We start from the raw sequence: 25,577 nt of genomic DNA on the forward strand, positions 1-25,577 counted from the left end.
ATCTATCACTTGTAATCTGTACCTTAAGAAAATAGTTGTTAAAAGATACTTAAAAGAACTGCTCCAAAGTTAGAGGAAATTCAGTTTTATTTTACCAAAGATGTTGACATAGCTTCTCCACCTACGGATTTAACCAGTCAGTGTGGAGCTTTACTCTCAGGCAATCCTGAGTCCCATTGGGTGTATTGCTCTCAGGTAAACATATTGACCGCCCACTCTGGATCAAATAAAAAAAAAAAAAATGTTACAAACATCTGTCTTTTCCCAAATGATCCTTTCTCATTCCTGAAACTGAATCTGAAGTTGAATACCAAAAGAAAATGGCCTATTACCATACCGACTATATGAAGGTGAGACTAATCTCTTTTTGGAGGAGGAATGACATATGAAAAGAAGTTCCTTAAGTGCATGATGCTGTTTGAATCAATTACTAAAACTGCTCTCATAGTAAACAGTAGTTTATTTCATGCCTGGAAATCACAGTGGCTCTGATCTGTCCCTCTGATTATGGACCCAGATCAGAGACACTTAGCGGATCCAGATCAAACTTGCAGAGTGGGTCATTTCTTAGGTCTGCTGGAGGTGATCAGGATTCTTTAGTGTTTGGGGAAAGGGAGGGTTTGAGACTCTGGTTTTCCTAAGACAGAATTTTATAAGGAGAACTCTGGACCACTTGTCCACATTTACATATGTTGTTGTTGTGAAGTGCCATCGAGTTGGTTCCGACCCATAGTGACCCTGTATAGGGTTTCCTAGGAGCAGCTGGTGAGCTTGGACCTCTGACCTTGCAGTTCAAACGGTTTACAGTCAGGCGCATTAACCCACAGAGCCACACCAGTACATATACTGCCTGCAAAACAGGCAGAATCTGAGTCTCATCCCAAACCTGCTCAATCAGAATCCTTCTGGTTGGAATTTGGAATCTGTACTTTTAACAAGTTTATTGGTGATTCTGTGCAGTCTAAATTTTAGAACTCGTTGTCCTGAGAACAAGGCTATCTGGTTGGTAGATTCACAGCCTTCTACAGGGAGTGGACTGAATTGACTAAACTAAGAACATGTTTTTTAACCACTGCCCTATGGATATTGTTTGGTTTTATATATTTTGACTGTGTTCAAGAAAAAGATGTCAACAACCCAAACTTCTCGTCATTTGTTTGATTTTAAAGTATGAAGTTTATTTTTCTAAGTTAAAGTGAAACAAAATTGATTTTATTAAAATAAATAAATAAATAAAAATAAAAACGACTTTTTTGGTATTACAGGGGTAATAGTTGAATATACCTGGCTTAGGATTCATGAACACATTTACTTTAAAGATTGTAAGCAACTTGCTTTCAGTCATATGGCTAAAGAACGTTTGTTGATAAGATGTAAAATAATTCCTGTTTTCATCTAATTACATGTGCAGCACAGTGTCTGGCAAATAGCAAATGATCCACAAATTATTCTTTCTGCAACCCAAGTCCCTCCCATGGTTGGGCTAGAGGACATCTGTATTAGGACAGTGTTGTGGATTGAATTGTTTCCCCCAAAATATGTCTTGGAATCCTAAACCCCAAATTTATAGATCAATTCCATTTGGAACTAGGGTTTTATTTGTTATGTAAATGAGGTCATAGCAATGTAGGGTTTGAATTAAACCTAATGACTTTTGAAATATATATAAAAAAAGAAAAAAACAGATTAGACACAGACTCACACAAAAGACCCCTGAACAACAACAACAACAAAAAAACCTCACTACCGTCAAGTCTATTCCAACCCATAGCAACTTCATAGGACAGAGTAGAATTGCCCTCAGGATTTCAGAGACTAAATCTTTACAGGAGCAAACAGCTTCATCTTTCTCATGATCCTTTCTCATTCCTGAAACTGAATCTGAAGTTGAAGACCAAAAGAAAATGGCCCATTACCATACTAACTATATGAAGGCAGAGCACTGGTGGGTTTGAACTGCTGTCTTTGCAGTTAAGAGCCTAAGGCTTACCTACCACCAGGACTCCTTTGTTGTTGTTGTTAAATGCCATCGAGTCAATTCCGACCCATAGCGACACTGTATAGCTTATCCAAGGAGAAGCTGGTGAGCTTGAACCACCGACCTTGCATTTCAAACAACTTTGCAGTCTGTTGCACTACCCCACAGCGCCACACCAGGACTACTTAAAGAGAAGGAAACAAACACAAATGGGGGGAAATTGATGTCATGTAGACATCTCCAAGAAACAATGGAACACGGGATTATAGAAGCTGAGACAATTATTTTCCCTCATAGCTAGCACAGAGAGCACTTTCTTATAGAGCCACAGTCCTGAATTTGAACTTCTAGCATCCTGAAACGTAAGAAAATAAAATTCTGTTCTTAAAATGACTACTTGTGTTATTTCTGTTATAGCAGCAGTAAGAAACTAAGACAGTATTTGCTACATCTAACTTTATCCAAAAGAAGCTCTGGTAGCACAGTGATTACAAATCGGGCTGCGAACCACAAGGTCAGCAGTTCGAAACTACCAGCTGTTCCGCGGGAGAAAGATGAGGCTTTCTACTCCCGTAAAGATTTACACCCTTGGAAACCCTGTACAGGGTCGCTATGAGTCTGAACCGACTGTAAGGCACATAACAACAACAACAACTTTATCCAAGGTCTAGGAAACTTCTGTTAGGCTAGTTTCTTTCAGACATCCTTGCAATACACTTTCTCATGTTCTGCTCTTGCTGACCTGATCATGCTGTAGTCAGTCAACAATCTTCCCCATGAAATCACAAGGTGGCTAACCCGACACTAGACACTAAAGGGCTCCAGGGAGTTCAGCATCAACTTAAAGCTGAGATTCCACTGTATACAGGTTTTTACTAAAAGCAGTAAAGTGGTGGAAAGAAACAGTGAATTTGCTAGATGAAGAAGAGGCAGTTGGATAGAATGTTTTTCACAATATTACTCACTTTTGAAGTAGTCCTTGTACAGTGCTGCAAGGTAAACACTGGTCTGCTAACCACAAGGTTGGTGGTTCAAACCCACCAGTCACTCCTTAGAAACACTGTACTTCGTGGCTATGAGCCAGAACTGAGTCTAACACTTAACAACATCAGCAAAATATTCATTTTTAAAGCCTAAGTAGTATGTTGTTGTTATGTGCCGTGGAATCGGTTCCGACTCATAGCGACCCTGTACAAGGTTTCTGAGGCTGTAAATCTTTACAGGAGCAGAAAGCCTCATCTTTCTCCTGCGGAACAGCTGGTAGTTTCAAACTACTGACCATGAGATTAGCAGCCCTATTCATAACCTCTATGATACCAGAGCTCCTAGTATAGTCTAATGAAAATGCCACATCTCTTTTCTCCTCTAAAAATATTAGAAAACGTCTTCATTGTAATTTAGCCAACTAGAGCAAACAAAGCTTCACTTGGCTATGGGCTTATAATTTTAGGGTTGAACGTTTGCTTTCATTCATCCAGTAATTCTGGAAAATCTTAATCTTTATTTCTTCAAGTAGTGTTTCTTCCACATTCTCTCATATTTTTTAGCACTCTGTGTTTTTCATGCTTTCTATATCTGTGTGTTTTCATTAATCCTTTATTCTTTATTTGGCTCTATCTTCAGTTCTCTAATTCTCTTTTATCAACATTATTCTATTATTTAATGTATCTCTTCCAAAATAATGAATTATTTCTTTAGTTCTGTTTAATCTATTTCTTAGTTCATTATTAATGCATCTCAACACGTTCTTTTTTAAAAAATGTATTTGGTCTTTTTATAGTCTATTTGTTGCTCATATCTCTTTTATCCTGTGTTGTTGTCGATGTTAGGCCACTCATAGTAACCTTATACACAAAATAACCAAACACTGTTGATCTTGTAAAATCCTATCTCACAATTGTTGCTAATGTTTGAGCGTATTGTGCAGCCACTCTGTCAATCCATTTCATTGAGGGATTTCTGCTATTTTGCTGGCCCTCCACTTTATGACGCATGACATCTTTCTTTAGGGACTGAAACCTGCTGACAACACAGTCAAAGAACGAAAGATGAAGTCTCCCCTGCTTGCTTCTAAGAAGCATTCTGATTGTATTTCTTTCAAGACAGGTTTATTTGATCTTGGGCAGTCCATAGTACTTACAATATTCTTTACCAACACCATAATTCAAATGTATTGATTCTTCCATTATCTTCTTTATTCATTGTTCAACTTTCATACGTATATGTTGTGGTTGTTGTTAGGTGCTGTAGAATTGCTTCTAATGCAGAGGGAGGCTTTGTAGGATTTCTGAGGGTTTTGGAAATCTTTGTGGGAGTGGAAAGTCTCATTTTCCCCTGTGTAGTGTCTGGTGGGGTTGAACCACCAACATGTGCTTTACAGTCTAATGTTTATCCTATGGAGCTACCACATTCCGTACATGTACAAAGGTAAGTAGAAAATTATCTGCACTCTGGCTATACAATATATTTCAATCAAGTTTTAGAAAAGACAAATACATAATTTTTCATAATTTCCTTGCTTTTCAATACACTTTGCCCATTTGTCAACAAGTTTTGTATTCCCTTCTTAAAAACAATGTTTTAGGCTGACCTGTGAGCCATGAATGCACCGCTGTCTTCACTGCTTCATCAGAGGTGAATCTTTGTCCTCGAAGGACTACTTTCAGAAGACAAAACAGGTGAAAGTCCAACGGAGCAATAACAGGACTATAGGGAGGATACTTTCACACCTCATACGAAGTTTTTGCAGAGTGTCAAACGTGTGGGCAGAGATGTACAGACGTTCATAGTCTTGCAAGATCACAACATCCTTAAATAGCATTTAATTCAAAGTTTAGGCTTCATCTCTTCCTTGAGCATCTCACTGTAATGAGCACTGCTGATTGTTGAACAATTTTCCTGATAGTGTCCCAATACTGGCCCTTGAGAATCCCAGAAAACTGAAAGCATCAATTTTCTAGCTGATGATTGGCTTTATTTATTGATTTACTTAATGTTTTATTGTGAATTATGTGATAGTTGACATGGGAAAACGTTAGTGTTATATTCATCCTATCGTGTTTGGTTTCACTGCCATGGTTACAGTCCCCTCCATGCATCACCAAACAACCAAAGGGTATACCCTGCAAGCCTGCTCCCTGGTCATAAGCACACAGTCCCTCTCCCTTTCTGAGTCTAAAGTCCCTAGTTGCTCCATCTCTCCACGTCATCATCTCTGCCTCCATCTCTGGTGTCACTGCTTCTCTGGATAGGGTCTCGCACTTGGCTCTTCTTCCTTGATGGTCCCAGGGACCTCCGTTCCTGGACTGCAAACTCAACCACTCCCTGTCTTTTGCTACAAATTGTCTACCTTTACATTTCCAACCCTCACAGTCAGTCCTGATACTAATTATTCACTATTGTACCACAAGAGACCTATCCCCATCTCCTTTCATCAGCTCCGCCCACACAGTTTGGATACTACTCAGTGGAGATTCTACCTTTCTCAGCACCCTCTGGATCTAGGCTCCCTCTCGAAAGCTTGTAAGCGTTACTTCTTGCCTTTGAAACCCATCCCATTTTAGGTAGCCAATGTCCAAGTTGCCCATCCCTGTCTAATCGTGTGTGGAGGGGGTGGGAATGATCCTTGCTGTAAACATTTGTTCCGTCTTTTGAGCTACTGCATCCATAGGTGTAGGTCAAGTTCACCAAATTGTATCAGATTACTCTTTTTTCCTTTTCTTTCTTCTTCTAGTTGAGCTCTGATCATGCAGCCATTGAAGCCAGGTCAAGTGGGTATTGTTTGCAAGTGTGGGTGTTCTTATGCACATGCCCTCTCTTCTTATCAGCTGGACACTTCACTCTCCACTCTAATCCTTTGTGGCTATGTCACTGACTCTGGGCCCATGAGTCCCCAGGTCTTGCTACACTGCTGTGCAACCAGGTCTCCACCCGGGTTTATTGTCCTTGGCTTTTGAAAGTTTGATTATGATATGTCTTGGTGATTTTCTTTTGGACAAAAGGATAGACATCCTTTTTCAGCTTCTCCTTTGCTTATCTTCTCATCTTTCATGGTTCTACAGAAGTTTTGTAATGACTCTGACAATTTTCTATGTGTTTGTAATTGTCTCTTCCTTTCTGGAATTCTGATCACCCGTAAGATGCTTTTCATGGTGTCTCACATAACTTTAAGGTTTTCTTCAGCATTTTCATTCTTTTTTCTGATTGTTCTTCTAGCATACTAGTAATGACAGATTTATCTTCAAGCTCACTAATTCGGCCTTCTATTGCTTTGAATCAATTCCTTTGCCTTCCAATGTATTGTCGGTTTCTGAAATCTTAGTATTATTCCTCTGGATTTCTAATTGCAGGTTTTGTATTGTTTCAAACTCTGCATTTATTTTGTCAGTTTGTTCTTGTAATGTCATTCTGAAATTTTCTAAAGTTTTTTCTGTGTTCTCGTTGCTTTCCTAGATCTTTCTGCCAGTCCTTTGAAGGTACCTAAATATTTTAATTGTTTTTAAATTAGTTCCATTACTTTTTTTTCCCTCAGAAATATTTTCTGCTCTGCATCTTGGTCTCTGTTGTTTGTTTTGTGTGTGAGCTAAAATGGTTTATTGTCTCCAGGACACTGAGCTGTTGTCCTATTTGTATTTAATTGGTGATTGTATGTTGATGTGTTTTTAGGTTCTCACCAACTATCCCCTTTGGGGATAGTTAGACAATGAAAGTGGTGGGGACTGTGCAAAAGGTATTTTGGTCAGTAATCAATTCTGGGTTCCTTTCCTGGAAGGCAAGAATTTTACCACTGAATTGTCATTGCCACCATTTTTTTTTTTTTTTTTTAAACATTCCTCAATTCTGTGCTTTGGTTTTATTATTGACTCTTTTCTTGAGGATTATTGTTGTTGTTGTTAGGTACCATCGAGTGGGTACCAACTCATAGTGATCTTATGTGCAGCAGAATGAAACCCTGTCCGATCCTGGGCCAACCTCACTACTGTTGCCATGGTTGAGTCTATTGATGCTGTCACTTGGCCAATCCATCTCATTGGGGGTTTTCCTCTTTTTCTCTGACCCTCCACCTTACCAAACATGTCATCCTTCTCCAGCGACTGGTCCCTCCTGACAATATGTCTGAAGTATGAGAAACAAAGTTTGGCCATCTTGGCCTCCAAGGAGCACTCTGGCTGCACCTTTACCAAAATGGATCTATTAGTTCTTTTGGCAGTCCATGGCACTTTCAATACTCTCCTCCAACACCATAACTCAAAAGCATCAATTCTTCTATGGTCTTCTTTAACCACCGTCTAGCTTTCTCATGCATATGAGGTTATTGAAAATACCATTTCTTGAGGATAAGTTCTCCTAAAGTTGAATTTCAATGGTCACTATTTAAGTGGGACCCTTTCACTTAGTAAGGACAGAATTCAAACATCTCAAATCATTCGTGTATGTTAAATATCAAACAATGGCATGACTACCCTCATTTTGTTCCCAAAATTTAAGACAGCTTCCCATCCTTCATTTTGATTAAGAGCATAGCAATAACTTCTGATTCTTGCTAGAATTTCCAAAATCCTTTCAGGGTATCTAGTGCAAATAGATTTTTAGACAGCTGTTGGTGTAGCTGAGGAACCCCAGTGTCATTTATAGGTAGGTTCCCTCTTTTCCTCCTTCCCAGAACTTCACTGTATTTTTTAAAATGTTTTATTATGAATTATGTGATAGTTTACATGGGAGAACATTAGCTTTACATTCATCCTATCATAGTCATTTCATTGTCATGGTTACAATCCCCTCCATGCATCATCAACCAACCAAATGGTACACCCTGCAAGCCTTCCCCTTGGTTGTAAGCACACAGCGCCTCTCCCTCTCTGAGTCAAGAGTCCCCAGCTCCTCCATCTCTCCACATCATCATCCCTGCCTCCATCTCTGACGTCACTGTTTCTCTGGGTAGGATCCTGCATTCTACTCTTCTCCCTTGATGGTCCCAGGGACCTCCGTTCCTGGACTGCAAACTCAACCACTCCCCTCCTTTTGCTAAAAAACATCTACCTTTACATTTCCAACCCTCACAGTCAGTCCTGATAGTAATTATTCACTATTGTGCCACATAAGTGCCATCCCCTTCTCCTTTCATCAGCCCCACCCAGACTCCGTGGAGATTCTACCTTCCTCCGTGCCCTCTGGATCTAGGCTCCCTCTTGAAAGCTTGTAAGCCAGTCACTTCTTGCCTTTGTAGCCCCCACCCCCCATTTTGGGTAGCCAACGTCCAAGTTGCCCATCCCTGTCTACCCTGTGTATCAAGGGGGTGGGAATGATCCTTGCTGTAAACATTTGTTCCCTCTTTTGAGCTACTGCATCCATAGGTGTAGGTCAAGTTCATTAAATTGTATCAGATTACTCTTTTTTTTCCTCTTCTTTCTTCTTCTAGTTGAGCTCTGATCATGCAGCCATTGAAGCCAGGTCAAGTGGGTATTATCTGCAAGTGTGGGTGTTTTTGTGCATATGCCCTCTCTTCTTATCAGCTGGAGCCTTCACTCTCCATTCTAGTCCTCTGTGGCTATGTCACTGACTCTGGGCCCAGGAGTCCCCAGGTCTTACCATACTGCTGGCCAACCAGGTCTCCACCCGGGGTTCAAAGGAATCTATTGATCAATGTACGTTTTTGATTCACTTTTATTTTTGTCACTTTCTTTCATTACTATTTCAATGTTCTATTTCCCCACTAAATACAATAGGGTTTTCTGTATTTTGTATCTTTGCCCCTTCCTGCCTCTTCTCTCAAATCTTTTGGATTCTAGCAGTGGAGATGAACATGTTCCTTGGATAGGATTCCGGTTTCAGACAAAGGTACTAATAAATCAATCACTGGGCTTTAATTAAGTGTTTCTTCTCTAAAAGCATAGCTTTCCCTGTAGCCAGATGGCCCTGACTCTGTGCTTCTGCAGGTAATCTGGACTCACACTAATTACTTTTCTCTTTCTGGCAGCAATAGAAGCAATTTTCAAGTTGTTTCTGTTGATTTAGGGCATTTTACCCAGAATATCACTCTTTATAAAAAAAAAAATTATTCATGTAACCAAATTTGTCAACTTTTTCTTTTGTGATTTCTTTCAATACTTTTATGTAGAGAAAATCTGTTTCAGTTCAGACATCACATTTTCCCCTCTAACATCTGTTATATTGTAAACTGAGTATTTAGGACTTATTCATTTCCTACAAAAGGAAAGCTACTATTTTGTGAACCAGGGGGACTTTGCTATTGAAGATAATTACTACAAGTTGTGTTTTGGTAGTACCAAGGGGACACTGTACTATTTGTAAACTTCTGGCTTTAATCTGGCACTTGAAACTTGATCATCTGTTTAATTTCATTTTATGATGATTCTCTTAAACGTGGGTCCTTGTGACTATATTTTATTGAATATAAAACAGAATTGAACAAAGTATAATAAAATTAAGCTGAAGGAAAAAAAAAGGATTATAATTCTTTTCAGTTAATGTAATCATTAAATTTTACAGACGTAAGGAGCACACATTTGGAGTCAGCTGACTTAAGCAAATTCTGACTATACCCTTTACTGGTTACATGAATTTGGGCATGTCCCTCTCTCTCTTTGTACTTTGGTTTCTTTCCCTGTCAAAATTAGTTCACAGAATTGTTATGAAAATTAATTTAACAAGGACTAAATGAAATAGTAAATTTGCATAGTTTGATCCAGGGTATACTATTATTACCAAGAATATCTCTTTTCAGGGCAATATAACTAATTTTCATCTGTTTCTTGGGAATATCCAGGTTTCATTCTTCTTCAAAGGTAAGGAATGGTCTGTCTTAGATGAATACTTTAAATCTCAGTTTTTATAACTGTAATAATGTTAGAACTGAACAGAATTGCAGTTGATTTTTTACTTTCATTTAGCCTTCTTGACGATGACTATGTTTTCATTTCAGAATGATGAGGTGGAGTTTGTTCGAACTGGCTATGGAAAGGATATGATAAAAATTCTCCACATTCAGCGAGATGGAAAATACCACACCATTAAAGAGGTGGCAGCTTCGGTGCAACTTACTCTGAGTTCCAAAAAAGACTACCTACATGGAGACAATTCAGACATCATCCCCACAGACACCATCAAGAACACAGTCCATGTCTTGGCAAAATTCAAAGGAGTATGTGTCATGCTTCTTAGATGATGATGCCTATCTTTATGCAGAAATCACTACAGTATAGTACAGGAATATTACTTTCTTATTTCAAGTTCCTTTTACTTTTTTAAAAAAAGTTTTTATTGTGAATTATGTGATAGTTTACATGTGAGAACATTCACTTTACATTCATCCTATTGTATTTCATTTCATTGTAATGATTACAGTCCCCTCCATGCATCATCACACTACCCAAGGGTACTTTTTAACTCTATCTGCAATTTTTATATTTAAGCCATTACAATTTTTTCCCCCCTTTCTATCCTAAAATTCTCAGGCTTGAAGAAAAACTTGCCTTTCTTTCTTTTTATGTTTTGTATCTTCTTTCTTTTTATTTTTCGACTTACCTCTTTGCTTTCTCTTCTTGATTCTCATCTCATTACAAAATCTTTTCAGTAGTAAAGACTGTCTGACACATTTACACATTATCTCTTAATTAAAGATGATCTTGGACTACTGGTGTGGTGTTGTAGGATAAGCACTGGACCAGAAGGGTGGTTTTAACTTCAATGTTGGTGGTTCACATTTACCAGCCATTCTTTGGAAACCATATACAGGGTCACTATAAGTTGGAACCAACTTGATGGCACTTACCAACAACAAGGATGATCTTGGAAGATAATTTTAATATGGCATTTAACACATTTTCATCATGTTTTTCTTTAAGCGCTACTATGGTTTTAAAATTTTGTCTTGTAGAAGGAAATGCCCTTTTTTTTTTTTCCCCTTTTGTTACTATAGAAGACTATCTTGAGTATTTCTTTTTTATTGACTAAGTTAATGTATACAAATTTTAATGCTCTCTTGACCTTTCTAAGGAGCACTTATGGTGCTGTGGGTTAGGTGTTGGTCTGCTAATTGCAAGATGGCTGGTTTGCCAGCCACTTTTGGGGAGAAAGATGAGACTGTTTGCTCCCTTAAAGATGTACAGCCTCAGGAATCCTACATAGGATTGCTTTGAGTGAGAATCTATTCTGTAGCACTGGATTTAGTTTTTTGGTTTTAACTTTTCTAGGTAGACTGCTAACCTCAAGGTCAGCAGTTCAACCCACCAGCCATTCCTAGGAAACCCTATACAGGGTCTCTGTAAGTTGGAACTGACTCAATGGCACGTTGCAACAACAATGAGTGGCTCAGTGGTGGAATCCTTGCCTTTCATGTGACTGACCCCAGCTTCATTCTTACCCAACGCATCTCATGCACAATCACACCTCTGTTAGTGGTTGCTTGCATTTGCTATAATGCTAACCAGGTTTTAGCAGAGCTTCCAATATAAAATAGACTAGGAAGAAAGATCTGAAAATCTACTTCCAAAAATCAGTCAGTTAAAACCATAGGGATCACAATGTCACAACCGGTCATTGTATGTAGTGCATATTACTAATAATGTTAAGTGCTGTGAAGTCAGTACTGACTCATAGCAACTCTGTATGAGTCAGTTCTGACTCACCAACCATGAGGAATGGCTGGTGAGTTTGCAGTGCAAACCGACCTCGAGGCTGAGTGCTTATCCTATGGTGCCACACCAGGACTCCTTGGAAATCCTATGGGATAGTTCTACTCTGTCACATGGGGTCGCTATGAGTTGTAATAGGCTTAATGGCATCTAATAACAACAATTGCACTCTTCAAAGAGTCTTGAATCTGATGTTGTTGTTAGGTGCCTTCAAGCTTGTTCTGCCTCATAGTGACCCTATGCACAACAGAATGAGACACTGCCTGGTCCTCTGCCTTCTGATAGAACCTGATATTTTAGCACCTCTACCTAGTATTTCTGAAAGCAAGAATGAAGCTGTGCTGGATTACCTGCAGATTTCTGATCACCCATAATAGGTATAATTCAGAATAATTTTTAATATGCTTGGAAGTCAACAAAGGCAAGAAATACAGACTGGAAAACTTACTTTCTCATATTTTTTCATAAAAGTCATGTCCAGGGTTCCTTAAATGAAAAAATTAGTGGAGATATGCTTTCTACAAGGCCTATTTCTACCCTGAGTCTTTCTCTTGCTAATAAGAATGTTCCAGCAAGCATAGGCAAGGATATAGAAAAAGCCGTTGCTCATTAAAAAAACATCAATTGAAATAATACCTCTGTACTGTGACATGGAAGAAGAACAGGTATTAAGACCCTTATATATGTGAGAAGCTGCAGAAAAGTGAAGATATGGGCCGAGATGTTAAAGGCTATTTAAATTAATTCACTTTATAGATTGTTTTTGTTGCTGTAAGTTGGTTCTGACTCAGTGATTCTGTATAGTGTTTCCAAGGAGCAGCTGGTGAGTTTGAGCCACCAACCTTGTTTTAGCAGTACAGTGTTTATCCTACAGCACCCTTACAATTTCCTTTCCAATCATGATCATTTTGAAAGTGTAATAGGATGCTATTATTAACTATTTGGGACAACAGGTATAAACCAGAATAATCCCAGGGAAACCTGTACAAATTATCCACATTAATTGTAGACCATGCCACAACTAATTTATAGGTCTGCGAGAACCATAGAACATTACTTAGGGATTAACATGACAGATTTGTGTAGAAATGATGGGCTTTTTATGGTGATGGAGTGCTGGGGATGGTCAGTAGAAGGCAAAGAGTCTTTATGTGGCACAATGGTAAAGATTTAGAGGGTTGGTGGCTCAAACATGCCCAGAAGTACCTTGGAAGTTAGTCCTAGTGGTCTGCTTCTAGTGATCAAGACTATACCCTTGAAAACTCCATGAAGTGCAGTTCTGTTTCTGAAATGCATGGAGCCACCATGGTTGGAATCAACTGAACAACTAACCACACCAAAGCGAGGATGTTGAAGTGGCCCTTCATTAACATCTTGTCTTCAGAAAGTGGGAAGCTCATTCACAACTTCCTAATAAGTGTTCTGAAGTTTACTGTAGTGTAGGTGTAGGTAGTGACTGAGCTCATCATGAGAAGAATCTGTCTGATGAATTACTTTTTACTCAATTCTTGACATCCACTCCTGAAAAGATCGATTTCTTTTAAAAATAAGATAGAATGTTGCCTGGTGATGATGATTTACAAACTACCATTGGGAATGCTAGTGAAAAGTTAGAACAAGGATCAATTCATCTGTTAAGATTTAAATTCTGTGTTTCTCTGATTCTAAAAGCAACTTGATCAAGAAACAGAGTCCCATGGGTATTTAAAAATTAATGGGAACAAGTATTGCTGATGGCTAGCATTTTGTTTCTTTTTACAGATCAGTAGCATAGAAACTTTTGCTGTGAACATCTGTGAGCATTTCCTTTCTTCTTTTAACCATGTCACCCGGGTTCAAGTTTATGTGGAAGAAGTTCCTTGGAAGCGTTTTGAAAAGGTAATCTCACTTATTTGTGTTCCCAGTTTAATTTAAGCAATTGACTTTATAGCATATACTGAAATTTTCACTTCTTTTTTTCTAATTCTCAGAACGGTGTTAAGCATGTCCATGCATTTATTCACACTCCCACTGGAACACACTTCTGTGAGGTTGAACGGGTGAGGAATGGTGAGAGAGATTTTTCATGCTTTGGTTCTACAATAGCGATCTTAAGCTCCCTCGCTTCTCTTTTTGCCACTGTATATATTAGTATCAAGGAAACCATAGAGGATTTTGAGGGCTTGTAAAATGGAGATGGGAATGAGCGTTGTGATTTGGGATTATATTTAACTACTCTCCATTTATCTTAAAGTTGAGATAACTCTTTATACAACAGAGGGTTAAATGGTGTATATAATTTTTATTACCCAATATTGAGGCCAAAAGAGGTCCCAGAAAACAAGAGCCAAAATCTTTCAATTTTCTGACCAGTATTTTTGTACCATATCATACTGTGATTATAATAGTCTTTATTGAAGATTTCAATCAAGCTTCCATGACATTTTATTTAAGTAACAATAAAATCACTAATATTATTATAATGATTATAAAATGAATTTCCTCTTAAAGAGTCCAGGCAATTGTGTAATTCTATTTACCAAATACATTTAAAGTTAACTGGGGAACATAATTATAATACAGATCTTATTAGTACTGATCATTAAACTTTGTTGTTAAGCACCGTTCAGTTGATTCTCATAGCAACCCTGTGTAGGGTTTCCTAGGAGTGACTGGTGGGTTTGAACTGTCGACCTTGTGGTTTGAAGTCCAGTGCTTATCCTACAGCACCACACCAAATATTATTTACATTCTCAAAACTTGTCTTCTGACTTAATGATGTTAGAGTTGTTGTTGTTGTTAAGTATCATGGAGTTGGTTCTGATTCATAGTAATCCTGCACAGGGTTTCTGAGGCTGTAAATCTTTATGGGAGAAGAAAGCCTCATCTTTCTCCCGCAGAACCACTGGTAGTTTCGGACCTTGAGGTTAGCAGCCTGATTCATAACCACTATGCTACCAGAGCTCCTTGGAGTAGTGAGTGTTTAATAGTTTGCCAAGAATAGGACTATAAATCCACTTTTAAGAGTCAGGAAGCCAATATAGTAGAAGAGTGTACATTCCTATAAAAATAGACAAATAGAGGGTGTGAGCTCTGGCCTTTGTTTTCTTATTTTCTTTTCCAGTTTCTCCTTTTTTTCTAGTTCTCGTGAGTAGGAATTTGTGATGGCATCTCATAAATGGTAGAAATATATTAAAGTATACTACCTTCTTTTTTCCATTCTGAGTCCTATTGATGTTATTCCCTTTAAAAAGTTTTAATATATCGTTGTTGTTGCTAAGTGACGTCAAGTTGGTTCCGAATCATAGAGATTTCCAAGAAGTGGTTGGTGGGTTTGAACTGCTGACCTTGTAGTTAGCAGTCCAGTACTTATCCTACAGTGCCACACCAATATATTATAAGCCAATGAATATTTTTTACTATGTTAATCTCTAGGCATAGTTAGGGCCTTCTTAGTGTCTGTTGAACAGTTATAAACTTATTTTTTTATAAAGACACTGAATAGTTGTTGAATTAAGTTGAAAACATAATTTTTTTCCACATGTTAAACTTCTTATAGTTATGTGATATATTAACTCTTACAGCGTTGCTTGCTAGTTAAAATCTTCCTCCCTTCCTCTCTCTTTTTCCTTTCTTCTTTCCTTCCTTTCTTTTTTAAAATTCTGTTGTTGTCAAGTGCTACTGAGTCAGTTCTGACTCACAGGGACCCTGTATAAGGTTTCTGAGGAGTAGCTGGTGAGTTTGAACCACTGATCTTGCAGTTCAAACCGACCTTGCAGTCCAGTGCTCATCCTATACATAACAAAGTTGATGTCTTTAAAGAACATACATTTATTTTCTCACCATTTAAAAGGCTAGAAGTCTGAATTCAGGGCATTGACTCCAGGGGGAGGGTCCTTCTTTGTCTTTTAGCTTCTAATAGCAGTGGTGGTGGTGATGAGAGCTGTGTATTGTCAAGTCAATTCTGACTCATAGCGACCCTGTATAGAGTTTTTGAGGCTGTAAATCCTGGTAGGAGCAGAAAGCCTTCTCTTCCTATAGAATTGTTGGTGGATTTGAACTGCTGACCTTTAGGTTAACAGCCCAAAGTATAACCCACTATGCCACTGAGCTCCTTAGCTTCTAGTAGCTTCCAGCAGTCCTTGGCATTCTTGGATGTATAGATACATGTGTTTATTTGTAGATGCATGTGTTTGCCTCTGTTCTTTTTATAAGACACAACTGAAAGGTGATTAGGTTTGGAACTCACCCTATTCTGGTATGGTCCCATTAACGTAACAGAGAAGACCCCTATTTCCAAACAGGATTACATTTACTGGTTCAGGGATTAGGACTTCAGCATAACTTTTTGGAGGACACAATTCAACCCATAACCAATCCTTCTTTCCTTCCTTCCTTCCTCTTTCATTTATGATTTTGAAGGAGAGAGAAAAAGAAGTTTCCTAACTCCCAGGCTGTTTTTTACCACCTAGACTGTACTGACTACCAAGTGCTGTTGAGTTGATTGTGACTCATAGTAAGCCTATAGAACACTGTTGTTGTTAAGAGCTGTTGAGTTAGTTCCTGACTCATAGCGACCCTGTATAGGGTTTCTGAGGAGTGACTGGTGGTGGTGGTGGTGGTGGCTGTGTGCCGTGGATTCGGAACCGACTCATAGCGACTCTCTACGGGGTTTCCGAGGCTGTAAATCTTCACAGGAGCAGAAAGCCTCATCTTTCTCCCACGGAACAGCTGGTAGTTTCGAACTGCTGACCTTGGGAACCGCAGCCCAATTCATAACCACTACGCTACCAGAGCTCCTTGTGTGAACCACTGACCTTGTGATTAGCAGTCCAGTGCTTATCCTACAGCACCACACTAGGACTACTTTTAATGAATACAGATTTGTAAACCCTATTGGGCAGTTCTACTCTATTGGGTAGGATACCTATGAGTCAAAACTGACTCAATGACATACAACAAATACATATTTAGGCCATAAGCTTTTTCTTTCTGCAGAAAATTACAAAGCTTCAGGACATTACAATCATTGTGGCAGTATTCTCAGAAGCTCCAGTTTGGTTCCTTTGGAGTCCAGATTCCTTTTTAATATTATGTAGGGCTGCCAGGATGAGGTAGAGGAGATGCATCTGTTGTCTCAAGTGGATGCAGGTATGTGTGTGTACATGTATATGAGCGTGGGTATATTTCAGCATTGTGTATATGAAGGCAACATTTATACTGTGTCCATCTTAGGAGAGTGGAGATTTATGCACTTCTGGTAGCAAAGTTTCATTCTCAATTTGCTTATTATGCAAGAGTTAAAACTGCCTGAATTGTGATGCGAGTTAATGTTACAATCATTTCCATTACATCATTTACTGAACTGAGGAAAATAATCCACATTTTACATAATCACAGATACAAACAGATGCACCTCCCATCAATTAACCAGGTTAAGGCTGTTATTACAACCCCCCAAGGGATGTCTTTAGTGGGAGGACAGGCTAGGATTCATTTTCAAGCACATTTACTTAAACACAAATTCAGCCATGCAGCTACCAAAAGGGACTCTACTCAGTTGGACATGTGACTGGATTTCTCCTAGTGGACTGGATTCATTCTTAATAACTGAACAAACATTTATAGAAAGACTATGAAATGCCAAGTAGTATTCTAGGTGTTAGAGATTGCTGTAAAACTCCCATTATATGCTTTTGTATTGGTAGATCTTTCAAAGTGGCATCGCTACACTGTATTTTTAGCTATTTCAAAGTCTGCCAGCTCCAGGGAAGAATGTGGAAGAGAGACAAATTAGTTTACACAAAGGGGCTAGGGTTATGTTTGTGATTTTCTGAGCTGTATGTGAAGAACGAGGCTGTTTAGGCATTAGAAAGGCTGCTGACTTAGACATCAGATGGAACCTGGATCTTCAAACTCATTCTCTCATGTGTCTCTGCTTCTGGGACTGTTGAATCACTAATTTGAATTAAATTGGCCTCCAAACCTCATCACTATTTGAATTATAACTCACAATTCTTTAAGGATCAAATTTCTCCTATTTTCACACAAATGATAAGAATTCTACTAGAAAGCAGCTTAGGAATAGGAGATGGAGAGGATATCTCAAGTAGCAGGGGGCAAAAGCCAGCTTTTGGCATGTAGGCTAATGGGGACAGGAGGAAGGAGAATGGTGAAACCAAAGTCTTGAGGGAGAATAGATTTAAGAGGTGAAAAGCTACCCAGATGGAAGAAGTGAGACTGAGAAAGTGGGAGACCCAGGGCAAGAAATCTGTTTATGTCTTTTCGATATCGAGTCTAAAGCACTCTTCAGTTCCTATAAAATAATAGTTCTTGGCAAATACGGGTGCTTTAAAAATCACCTTGATCTTCACTTTGCTATACAAAATCCCAGTTAACTTTGCTTCTGGATGATGTCATCTCTCCCCATCCAGAATTTCACGGAAGGAGCTTTCACTCTCCCTGCATGAGCTAAATGGACTTTCAAAGGCAAATGATATTTAATTGATCTTCACTTTTTCTAGCACTTTACAAGCTTAAGATTTTCTAGTAGAATGATTTAATACAGTTTTAAAATATCCTCCTTTCAGCTATTTGTGTCCTTTTTGGAGGTGTTAAACATGGAAGCAATTATTCTCTTCATGACAAGATTTTTTTCTTGGCTCAGTAAAGCTTTGTGCCTTGTGACACCTGATGCGTAGGTAAAGAGTTGGGCTTATTTTCTATTAATTCTCAGTGAGTTTCATTCCCTTAGAGAGCTAAAGAGTAGGATGTATGCTTCTCTGAGAGATAAACCACAATCTGTTAAATGTGTAGGAGGACACTAAAAGCTAGAAAAGATTATGTGCTAGCAAAGTAAAATGTGAAAAATCTTACTTTTGCATTACTCTACAACCATGGTAAAAGACAAGGGAAAGAAAAACAAAAGCTGATTAAGTGGTTTCAGGGGAAGTAACCTAGAAAAGGACAGTTTTCTGGTTAAATTACTTCTTATTAGCCTAAATTGGACTCTTTTTAGAGTATGTGAGGCATCATATTTTTAGTTGATGGGCCCATGCATTAGAAAGGCTTGGGTTCTTACCACTGTTCAGATGGCTGGGGCACTGCCAACAGAGAGGATAAAATAAGTTATCTGATTTCCTCCAGAGTGTCTAATGTGTGCCAATAGAGAGAAAAAAAAATTAATTAAAAAAACTAGTTTTTTGTTGTTATTATTAGAAAGATGAGAATGCCAAAGTTGATGGTTTCCGTACTGCCAAAACTGTGGCAATAGTTAATTGTCTTTGGGAACATGAGAAGTTTTATTCTGTGTGAAAGTGAAGCCAAGACACATTAGAAAATGCAACTGCTTTCTCTGTTTTCAGATTCTAGCAAGAAAGTTGATCATTTCTAAGTTGCCTAGCAGGACTGAATCTCCTCTGAAGTCAATAAATCTCATCCCAGGGTTGGAGGCACCCAGGGAAAGTGCATCATAGGCAGTTTTAAAAACCTACTGAGCTTCTGTGACACATGGCAAATATTCACAGGTGGTTGAGGGTCAACAGTAGAAGTAAATTCTGGCAAAATAAACATAATACTAACATTTATAGAGCATTCCTTATGGGTCAGTCATTCTACTAAATCCTTTATGCGTATTATCTTAGACATATGTCAGCTCTAGGAAGTAGGCATGGTTATCATTTCTGTTTTAAAGATGAGAAAATAAAGGTACAGAGAAGCTCTGTAATTTCTTCATGGACACAGTGCTCATAAGAGGATGTCATAGAGAGAACCACTGGAACTTGAATTCAGGAAATCTGAATCCCAAGGTTGTGGATTTGGTCACTACACAGTATTCATTCAGGAACGCTTTTATGACTAAGGCCATTAGAGAAGCTAACTTCCTATTTGCTTAATTTGATGTTGATGATCACAACCAGCACTTTATGAAAATATAGAGTAGGTAAAGTTTGCCTTTGGTTCTCTTTCACCTTCTCTGTATCCTCTTTCAAATGTCATTCTACCCCTTCCCTGGATTGCAAGCCCATGTTTCATTCTTACAGGATTTTATTTTCTAGAAAGAATTGCTGCTGGAAGTAGATTACAATATTAGTTTCTAAAGACTTAAGTCTTTGCATTTTAATAGAAAATTTTAATGAAAAAAAAAGAAGGAATAAGTAAGTTTTCAAGAAATTTTAGTGTCATTTCAGTATTCAATTAAGACCAATGGACGGTATTTTCAGGCTCAGAGCTCTGAGTTCCAAAAACCAAACACACTGTGAAATGTGAGAGGATAACCTTCTTAGCCCCTGAAAAGGTTTCTGATAATATAGAATTGGAGAGAGGGAGATAAAAGAAGGAAGAAATATTATATGAAAGGGGAGTGATCAAAACATAGGGAAGAAAATAATGGAATCTCATAATATGGTGATGAGTTCAAATTCCACCTCTGGGTTTGAGACAGATTCACTTTGATCAGCTCTACACTACCAACGGTTCCACGGGAGAAAGATGAGGCTTTCTGCTCCTGTAAAGATTTACAGCCTCAGGCACCCTGTACAGAGTTGCTATGAGTGGGAACGGACTCCATGGGACATAAACACCATCACCACACTGCATTTGTAAATGCTGATTTGTGGAAACATATTCACAGATATTTAATAGGTTTTGTCTTTATACATTTAGTTGTTGTTATTGATAAGTGCTGTGGAGTCAGTTCCGACTCATAGCAATCCTGTATAGGGTTTCCGAGGAGCATCTTGTGAGCTTGAACCGCCAACTTTGTGGTTCAAACTGATCTTGCAGTCTAGCGCGTTAACTCACAGTGCCACACCAGGACTCCTTATACATTTAGAGACAGCTCTCAATCTGATAAAACCAGTTACTATGCTGAGTACTGGGGAGGCTCATTCTCTGACTTGCATGCTACAGCCACATAAAGCATTGCTGGTGTTTTTCCTCTTTATCCTTCTTCAGATATAGCTTCCAGTGAGAACTTCAAAACTTTAACCAAATACCAAACTTTGTTTACTACCTACCCTGGAGTACACTGTACAGAACACTTTATTTAATCATCAGATCTACCACTGCTCACTAGTCATTTCTCTCTCTAGTAGGGACATACACATAGCAGAGAAAATATCAAAGTACAGTCAATATCTACCTGGCTCTGAAAATTCACAGCTACTGAATTGACTATAACAATTGAAACTGCACAGGGGATGTACAGGATTGAACTATGAAGAGCTACACTGGATTTAAATTGTGGATCATGATTTACACTTCTGTCCTTCAACAAAGACCACATGCAATGTAATGATGACTGACACCTTAGGTCCTGGATGTACAGAAATAAGCCAGAAATGATAGATACTAATTGAAATTAACTTCTTGTTGCTGTTAAGTGACACCGAGTCAATTCTGACTCATAGTGACCCTGTATAGGGTTTCTGAGGAACGGCTGGTGGGTTTGAACTGCTGACCGTGTGGTCTGCAGCCCAGTGTTGATCCTACAGTACTACACCAGGAGTCCAAATGAACTTAGAGACTTAAAAAAAGGTGACATTTATAATCCTTCCCTTTTAGAACCCTGCTCCTTCATTGTCCCTCCAACCTCATTAGCCTGCATATACAAATAAGATCAAGGTGCCTATATTGATTCCTAAATTTCCCTGGCCTTAAAGTTCCTCACTACAAAGACACAGAGCCTCTCCAGTCAAACTCTGCCACCTCTTCCTCAGACAATCTCCACAGCCATTCACCCGCATGCTCAGGAAGAGCTTGCACATTGGGTACAACCACCACCTCACTGATAATTTACTGTGTCAATTGGGAAGAAGTTTGCTCTCCACAAAGCACTGTATGTACCTTGGGATTTCCCAGTGTATATTATGGCTCCATGTTCTCTTTAGGTTCCACCCAACTTCCGGAGCTACGATGTGCTCATATAGAAAAAGAAAGATTCTTTCTCTATCTAATTTTGTACCCACCTGTCACCTGGGCCCTGAGCCAGAACTGCTTGGCACACAAGTAAACAGTGTCTTCAGATTATGCGTATCACCTTTCACCTCCTCCACTCACCTTATAGAATGACCTCGGGGATACTGGCAGAGCCATCTCATCTCCTTCATTGTTTTCACATCTTCCCTCTGTCACCTAGATATGCATGGAGCTGTTTGGTTTTGCTGAACTCACTACTACTTGGGAACTGAGACTCGGTTAGGGTCTGGTAGAGTCATCAGCCAGTGTAGATGACTATCTTATGAGAACAATACTCAGTAAAATGAACGACAGTTCCAATCATAGGGAGAGGAATGGCTCTTGCAGAGCTTATTAACTCATTTCAGCATAATTGCCCTTGAATGAGATGGAGCTCAAAACATATAAGATATTTTGGCCTAGCAAACAACCTGCAAGAGCTGAGGAAGGTATTAATTTTTGTGGGCTACATCATTACCAGGAAGTTTATTCTCTAGACTTTAGTTCCCCAAGGGCAGGTGTGTGTTAAAGAATTTGGCTTTGTCCAAACAGATCTTTTGGCCTTTGCACTCAACTTCTGTGAGGTAATCTCTGGGCTCTAGAAATACTATGCTTGATAGAAGTACCTTTATTTGTTTAGGGGCCTTGAGTCACTGACAGAAAAACCAGCCATGTGGATTAGGGCTTTGGGTTGTTGTTTGTTGTTAAGCGCCTTCGAGTCAGTTTCAACTCATAACAACCCTGTATAGGGTTTCTGAAGAGCTGCTGTTGAGTTTGAACCACCAACCTTGCAGTTCAAACCTACCCTGCGGTCCAGTGCATTATCCCACAGAGCCACACCAGGGCTTTGGGTTATGTGGTATAAATTGACCCGAAGTCTGAGACCAGACACACAAGTAATCAATCTATCATGCCTACATAAGGAAACCCCAATAAAGAAACTCTGAACACTGAGGCTTGAGTTAACTTCTCTAGTTAGCAATATTCATGTATACTGTCACACTTCAGTTTTAGGAAAGTAATGTGTCCTGATTCACAGGGAGAGCAATGGAAGTAGTGTGATTGATACTTCCTGGACTCTAGCCAAGGTCCCTGATGGTGGTGGTATGCCGTGGAGTCAGCGCCAACTCATAACAACCCTGCATAGGGTTTCTGCGGCTGTAAATTTTTACTGGAGCAGAAAGCCTCATCTTTCTCCCATGGGATGGCTGGTAATATCGAACTGCTGACCTTGAGGTTAGCAGCCCAACTCATAACCACTATGCTACCAGAGCTCCTTAGCCAAGGTCTCTTGTTGTTATGTGCAGTGGATTTGGTTCCAATCCATAGCAACCCTATACAGGGTTTCTGAGGCTGTAAATCTTTACGGGAGCAGAAAGCTTCATCTTTCTCCTGCGGAGCTGCTGGTAGTTTCGAATTGCTGACCCTGAGGATGGCAGCCCGATTCATACTAATCTAAAGGTTATCTATTCAAAGCCATCCAACAGTACCATAAAAGAAAGGCCTGGGAATCTACTTCCATAAAGGTTACAGCCAAGAGAACTCTACAAAGCAGTTCTATTTGCAACAGTTCTACTCAAAGGATCACCATGAGTTAGAATTGACAACAGCAATGCGTTTGGTTTTTGGTTTTTGGATTCTTCCCTTTGTATTTCTTGCCTTGCTGATTTTAATTTCTACCCTTCCCTAAAATTAACAGTAACTGCGATATAAGAGGGAGCCCTTGTGGCACTATAGGATAAGTGGTTTGACTGCTAACCCAAGGCCGGTGGTTCAAACCCATCAACTGCTCCGTGAAGGAAAGATGAAGCTGTCTGCTCCTGTAAAGATTTAGTCTCGGAAATCCTATGGAGCTATGTCCTATAGTGTCGCTATGAGATGGAATTGACTCCATGGCACTGGGGTTTATGAGCGCTTTCATTGTATTCTGTGAATCCTTCCAGAGAACTTCAAACCTGAGGGTCATTTTGGAAAGCCCTAACCTTACAGTTTGTGTCAGAAGTGAGGGTAGGCAGTCTCGTGTAAGTTTTTTGCCCTCCAAAGTTTAGAATTAGCTCTATCTTTTAGAACGAGGATTTGTGGACTCTAGACAGAGGGAAAGGCACACCACCCTCATCATTCAGACTGAAGAGACAGAAAGAATACAAGGACAAGAGAGGCAATTTTGTTTTGTTTTTTTATGAACACAGTGTGTCATATTTTAATGACCAGTGTTCTCAGCTCTGGGTCTCAGTGAAGACACTGTTTTATTTATGACCTCATTCTCTATTGCTTTTTTCCCCCCACTTAAAACAGGACTTCCAGTTATTCATTCTGGAATCAAAGACCTCAAAGTCTTGAAAACGACTCAGTCTGGATTTGAAGGATTCATTAAAGACCAGTTCACCACCCTCCCTGATGTGAAGGACCGGTGCTTTGCCACCCAAGTGTATTGCAAGTGGCACTACCACCAATTCAGAGACGTGGACTTTGAAGCTACCTGGTATGAATGGGCGTTAGGGCCGGGCTCAGAGGCAGGAAGTATTTGCTCTGTTTGCAGGGGTTCAGCATTCATGAAGTCCAATATCTGAAAGAGATTTCTAATTTAAGACTCTGTGTTTTAAATTTATGGCATTAGTGGTTCTCAAGCATTAGTGTGCATTAGAATCAGTGGGAGTGTTTGCTAAAACACAGTTCAATTGATCCCTATCCCAGAGTTTCTGATTCAGTAGAACTAGAATATTGATGTTGTAGTTGTTAAGTGCTGTTGAGTTTGTTCCAATTCATAGTGACCCTGTATAGGATTTCCAAGGAGCAGCTGATGGATTTGAACTATTGACCTTGTGGTTTACAGTCCAGTTCCAATTCTACAATGCCATACCAGGATCCCAAAATTTGCATTTCTGCCTAACTTCCAGGTGATGGTGATGCTACCGGATTGGAAAACCACACTCAAAGAACCATTGGATTAAATGAAGATAATGATAATCTGACTTTATTACCTCAGAGGGCTTTAGGGAGAGCTAAACTAGTTCAGGGTGACTAATTCTTCCCAGTTTGCCTCGGATTTTCCTGGTTTTAGAATGAGGGTCCTGCATACTGGTAAACAAACCCCTTGGTCCCATGCAAACAGAAAACAATTGATCATTCCAATCTAAACTCAAAAGGGATGATATCCACAGGAACAGTTTGTAAATGATAGATGCTCTAACATTTTAGAGGCATGATTCTTATTATAATATCCTTCACAAGAAGTAACTAGGCCTCTGAACTCACAGAGACAGAGAACTTATTTTATAACCATGCATCGTATTTATTTGCTTAAGTTCTAATTGTTAGGAGTGTTTGCCCTGTGATAAACTGGAATGTGCCTCCTAGTAGCTTCTCCTACAGAAATAGTTTTATTTGTTCCTTTAATAATGTGATAATATGAAAGTCTTGCTCTGCAACATCTACAAACACTTCCTCCTCCCCTTAAATCAAAACTTCCAAGTTCCAAAAATTGCCTGATTACCTTGTTCTTTTTAACCTCAGCGTTGGTGGCTCTCTTTACACTTCCCCTTTCTGTTCTTACCGGATAACTTTCTATTACTTTAACACACAGCTCAAAATGTTTTATTTTGGGTGAAACTCTCCCTAGACCTTCCAATCATTTCCAGTTTTGCCCTTTGGGCACAGTGAGTATTATGAAGTATTGTCTCGCACTTAGTGAGAAACCAAATATTCTTGAGTGAATAAATATTTGCTTCCATGTCAGTTTTAGTTACTAGAACAAAGACCATGTCTTGTACCTATCAGTCTCATAGTGGCTAGCCGAATGCTTGGCTTATTGGAAGCTGTTGTTAAGTGCCATCGAGTCAGTTTTTACTCATAGCAAATCACAGGGCTTCCAAGGAGCATTGGTAAGTTTGAACCATCTACTTTGTGGCTCAAACTGACCTTGTGGTCCTGCCCTTTTCCTACAGTGTCATATCAGGATCCAAAATAAGGGTTGTTGTTGTTGTTGTTAAGAGCTGTCAAGTGGGTTCCAA

The 25,577-nt window shown here is 39.2% G+C and overlaps 1 protein-coding gene across 1 annotated transcript in view; it reads left to right on the plus strand.

Moving 5' to 3' along the window:
* The first annotated feature begins 320 nt into the window (after nucleotides 1-320).
* The window catches only part of LOC102834202 (uricase-like), a 34,659-nt gene continuing 9,402 nt past the window's right edge, over nucleotides 321-25,577 (plus strand). Inside the window, exons 1-5 of the mRNA XM_006831004.1 lie at nucleotides 321-350; nucleotides 9,921-10,139; nucleotides 13,393-13,509; nucleotides 13,602-13,680; nucleotides 23,863-24,049. Coding sequence (XP_006831067.1) covers nucleotides 321-350; nucleotides 9,921-10,139; nucleotides 13,393-13,509; nucleotides 13,602-13,680; nucleotides 23,863-24,049 — 632 coding nt within the window. The remainder of the gene's footprint in view (nucleotides 351-9,920; nucleotides 10,140-13,392; nucleotides 13,510-13,601; nucleotides 13,681-23,862; nucleotides 24,050-25,577) is intronic.

Source organism: Chrysochloris asiatica, unplaced genomic scaffold, assembly GCF_000296735.1.
Source record: "Chrysochloris asiatica unplaced genomic scaffold, ChrAsi1.0 scaffold00002, whole genome shotgun sequence".
In the NCBI taxonomy this organism is placed as follows: domain Eukaryota; kingdom Metazoa; phylum Chordata; class Mammalia; order Afrosoricida; family Chrysochloridae; genus Chrysochloris; species Chrysochloris asiatica.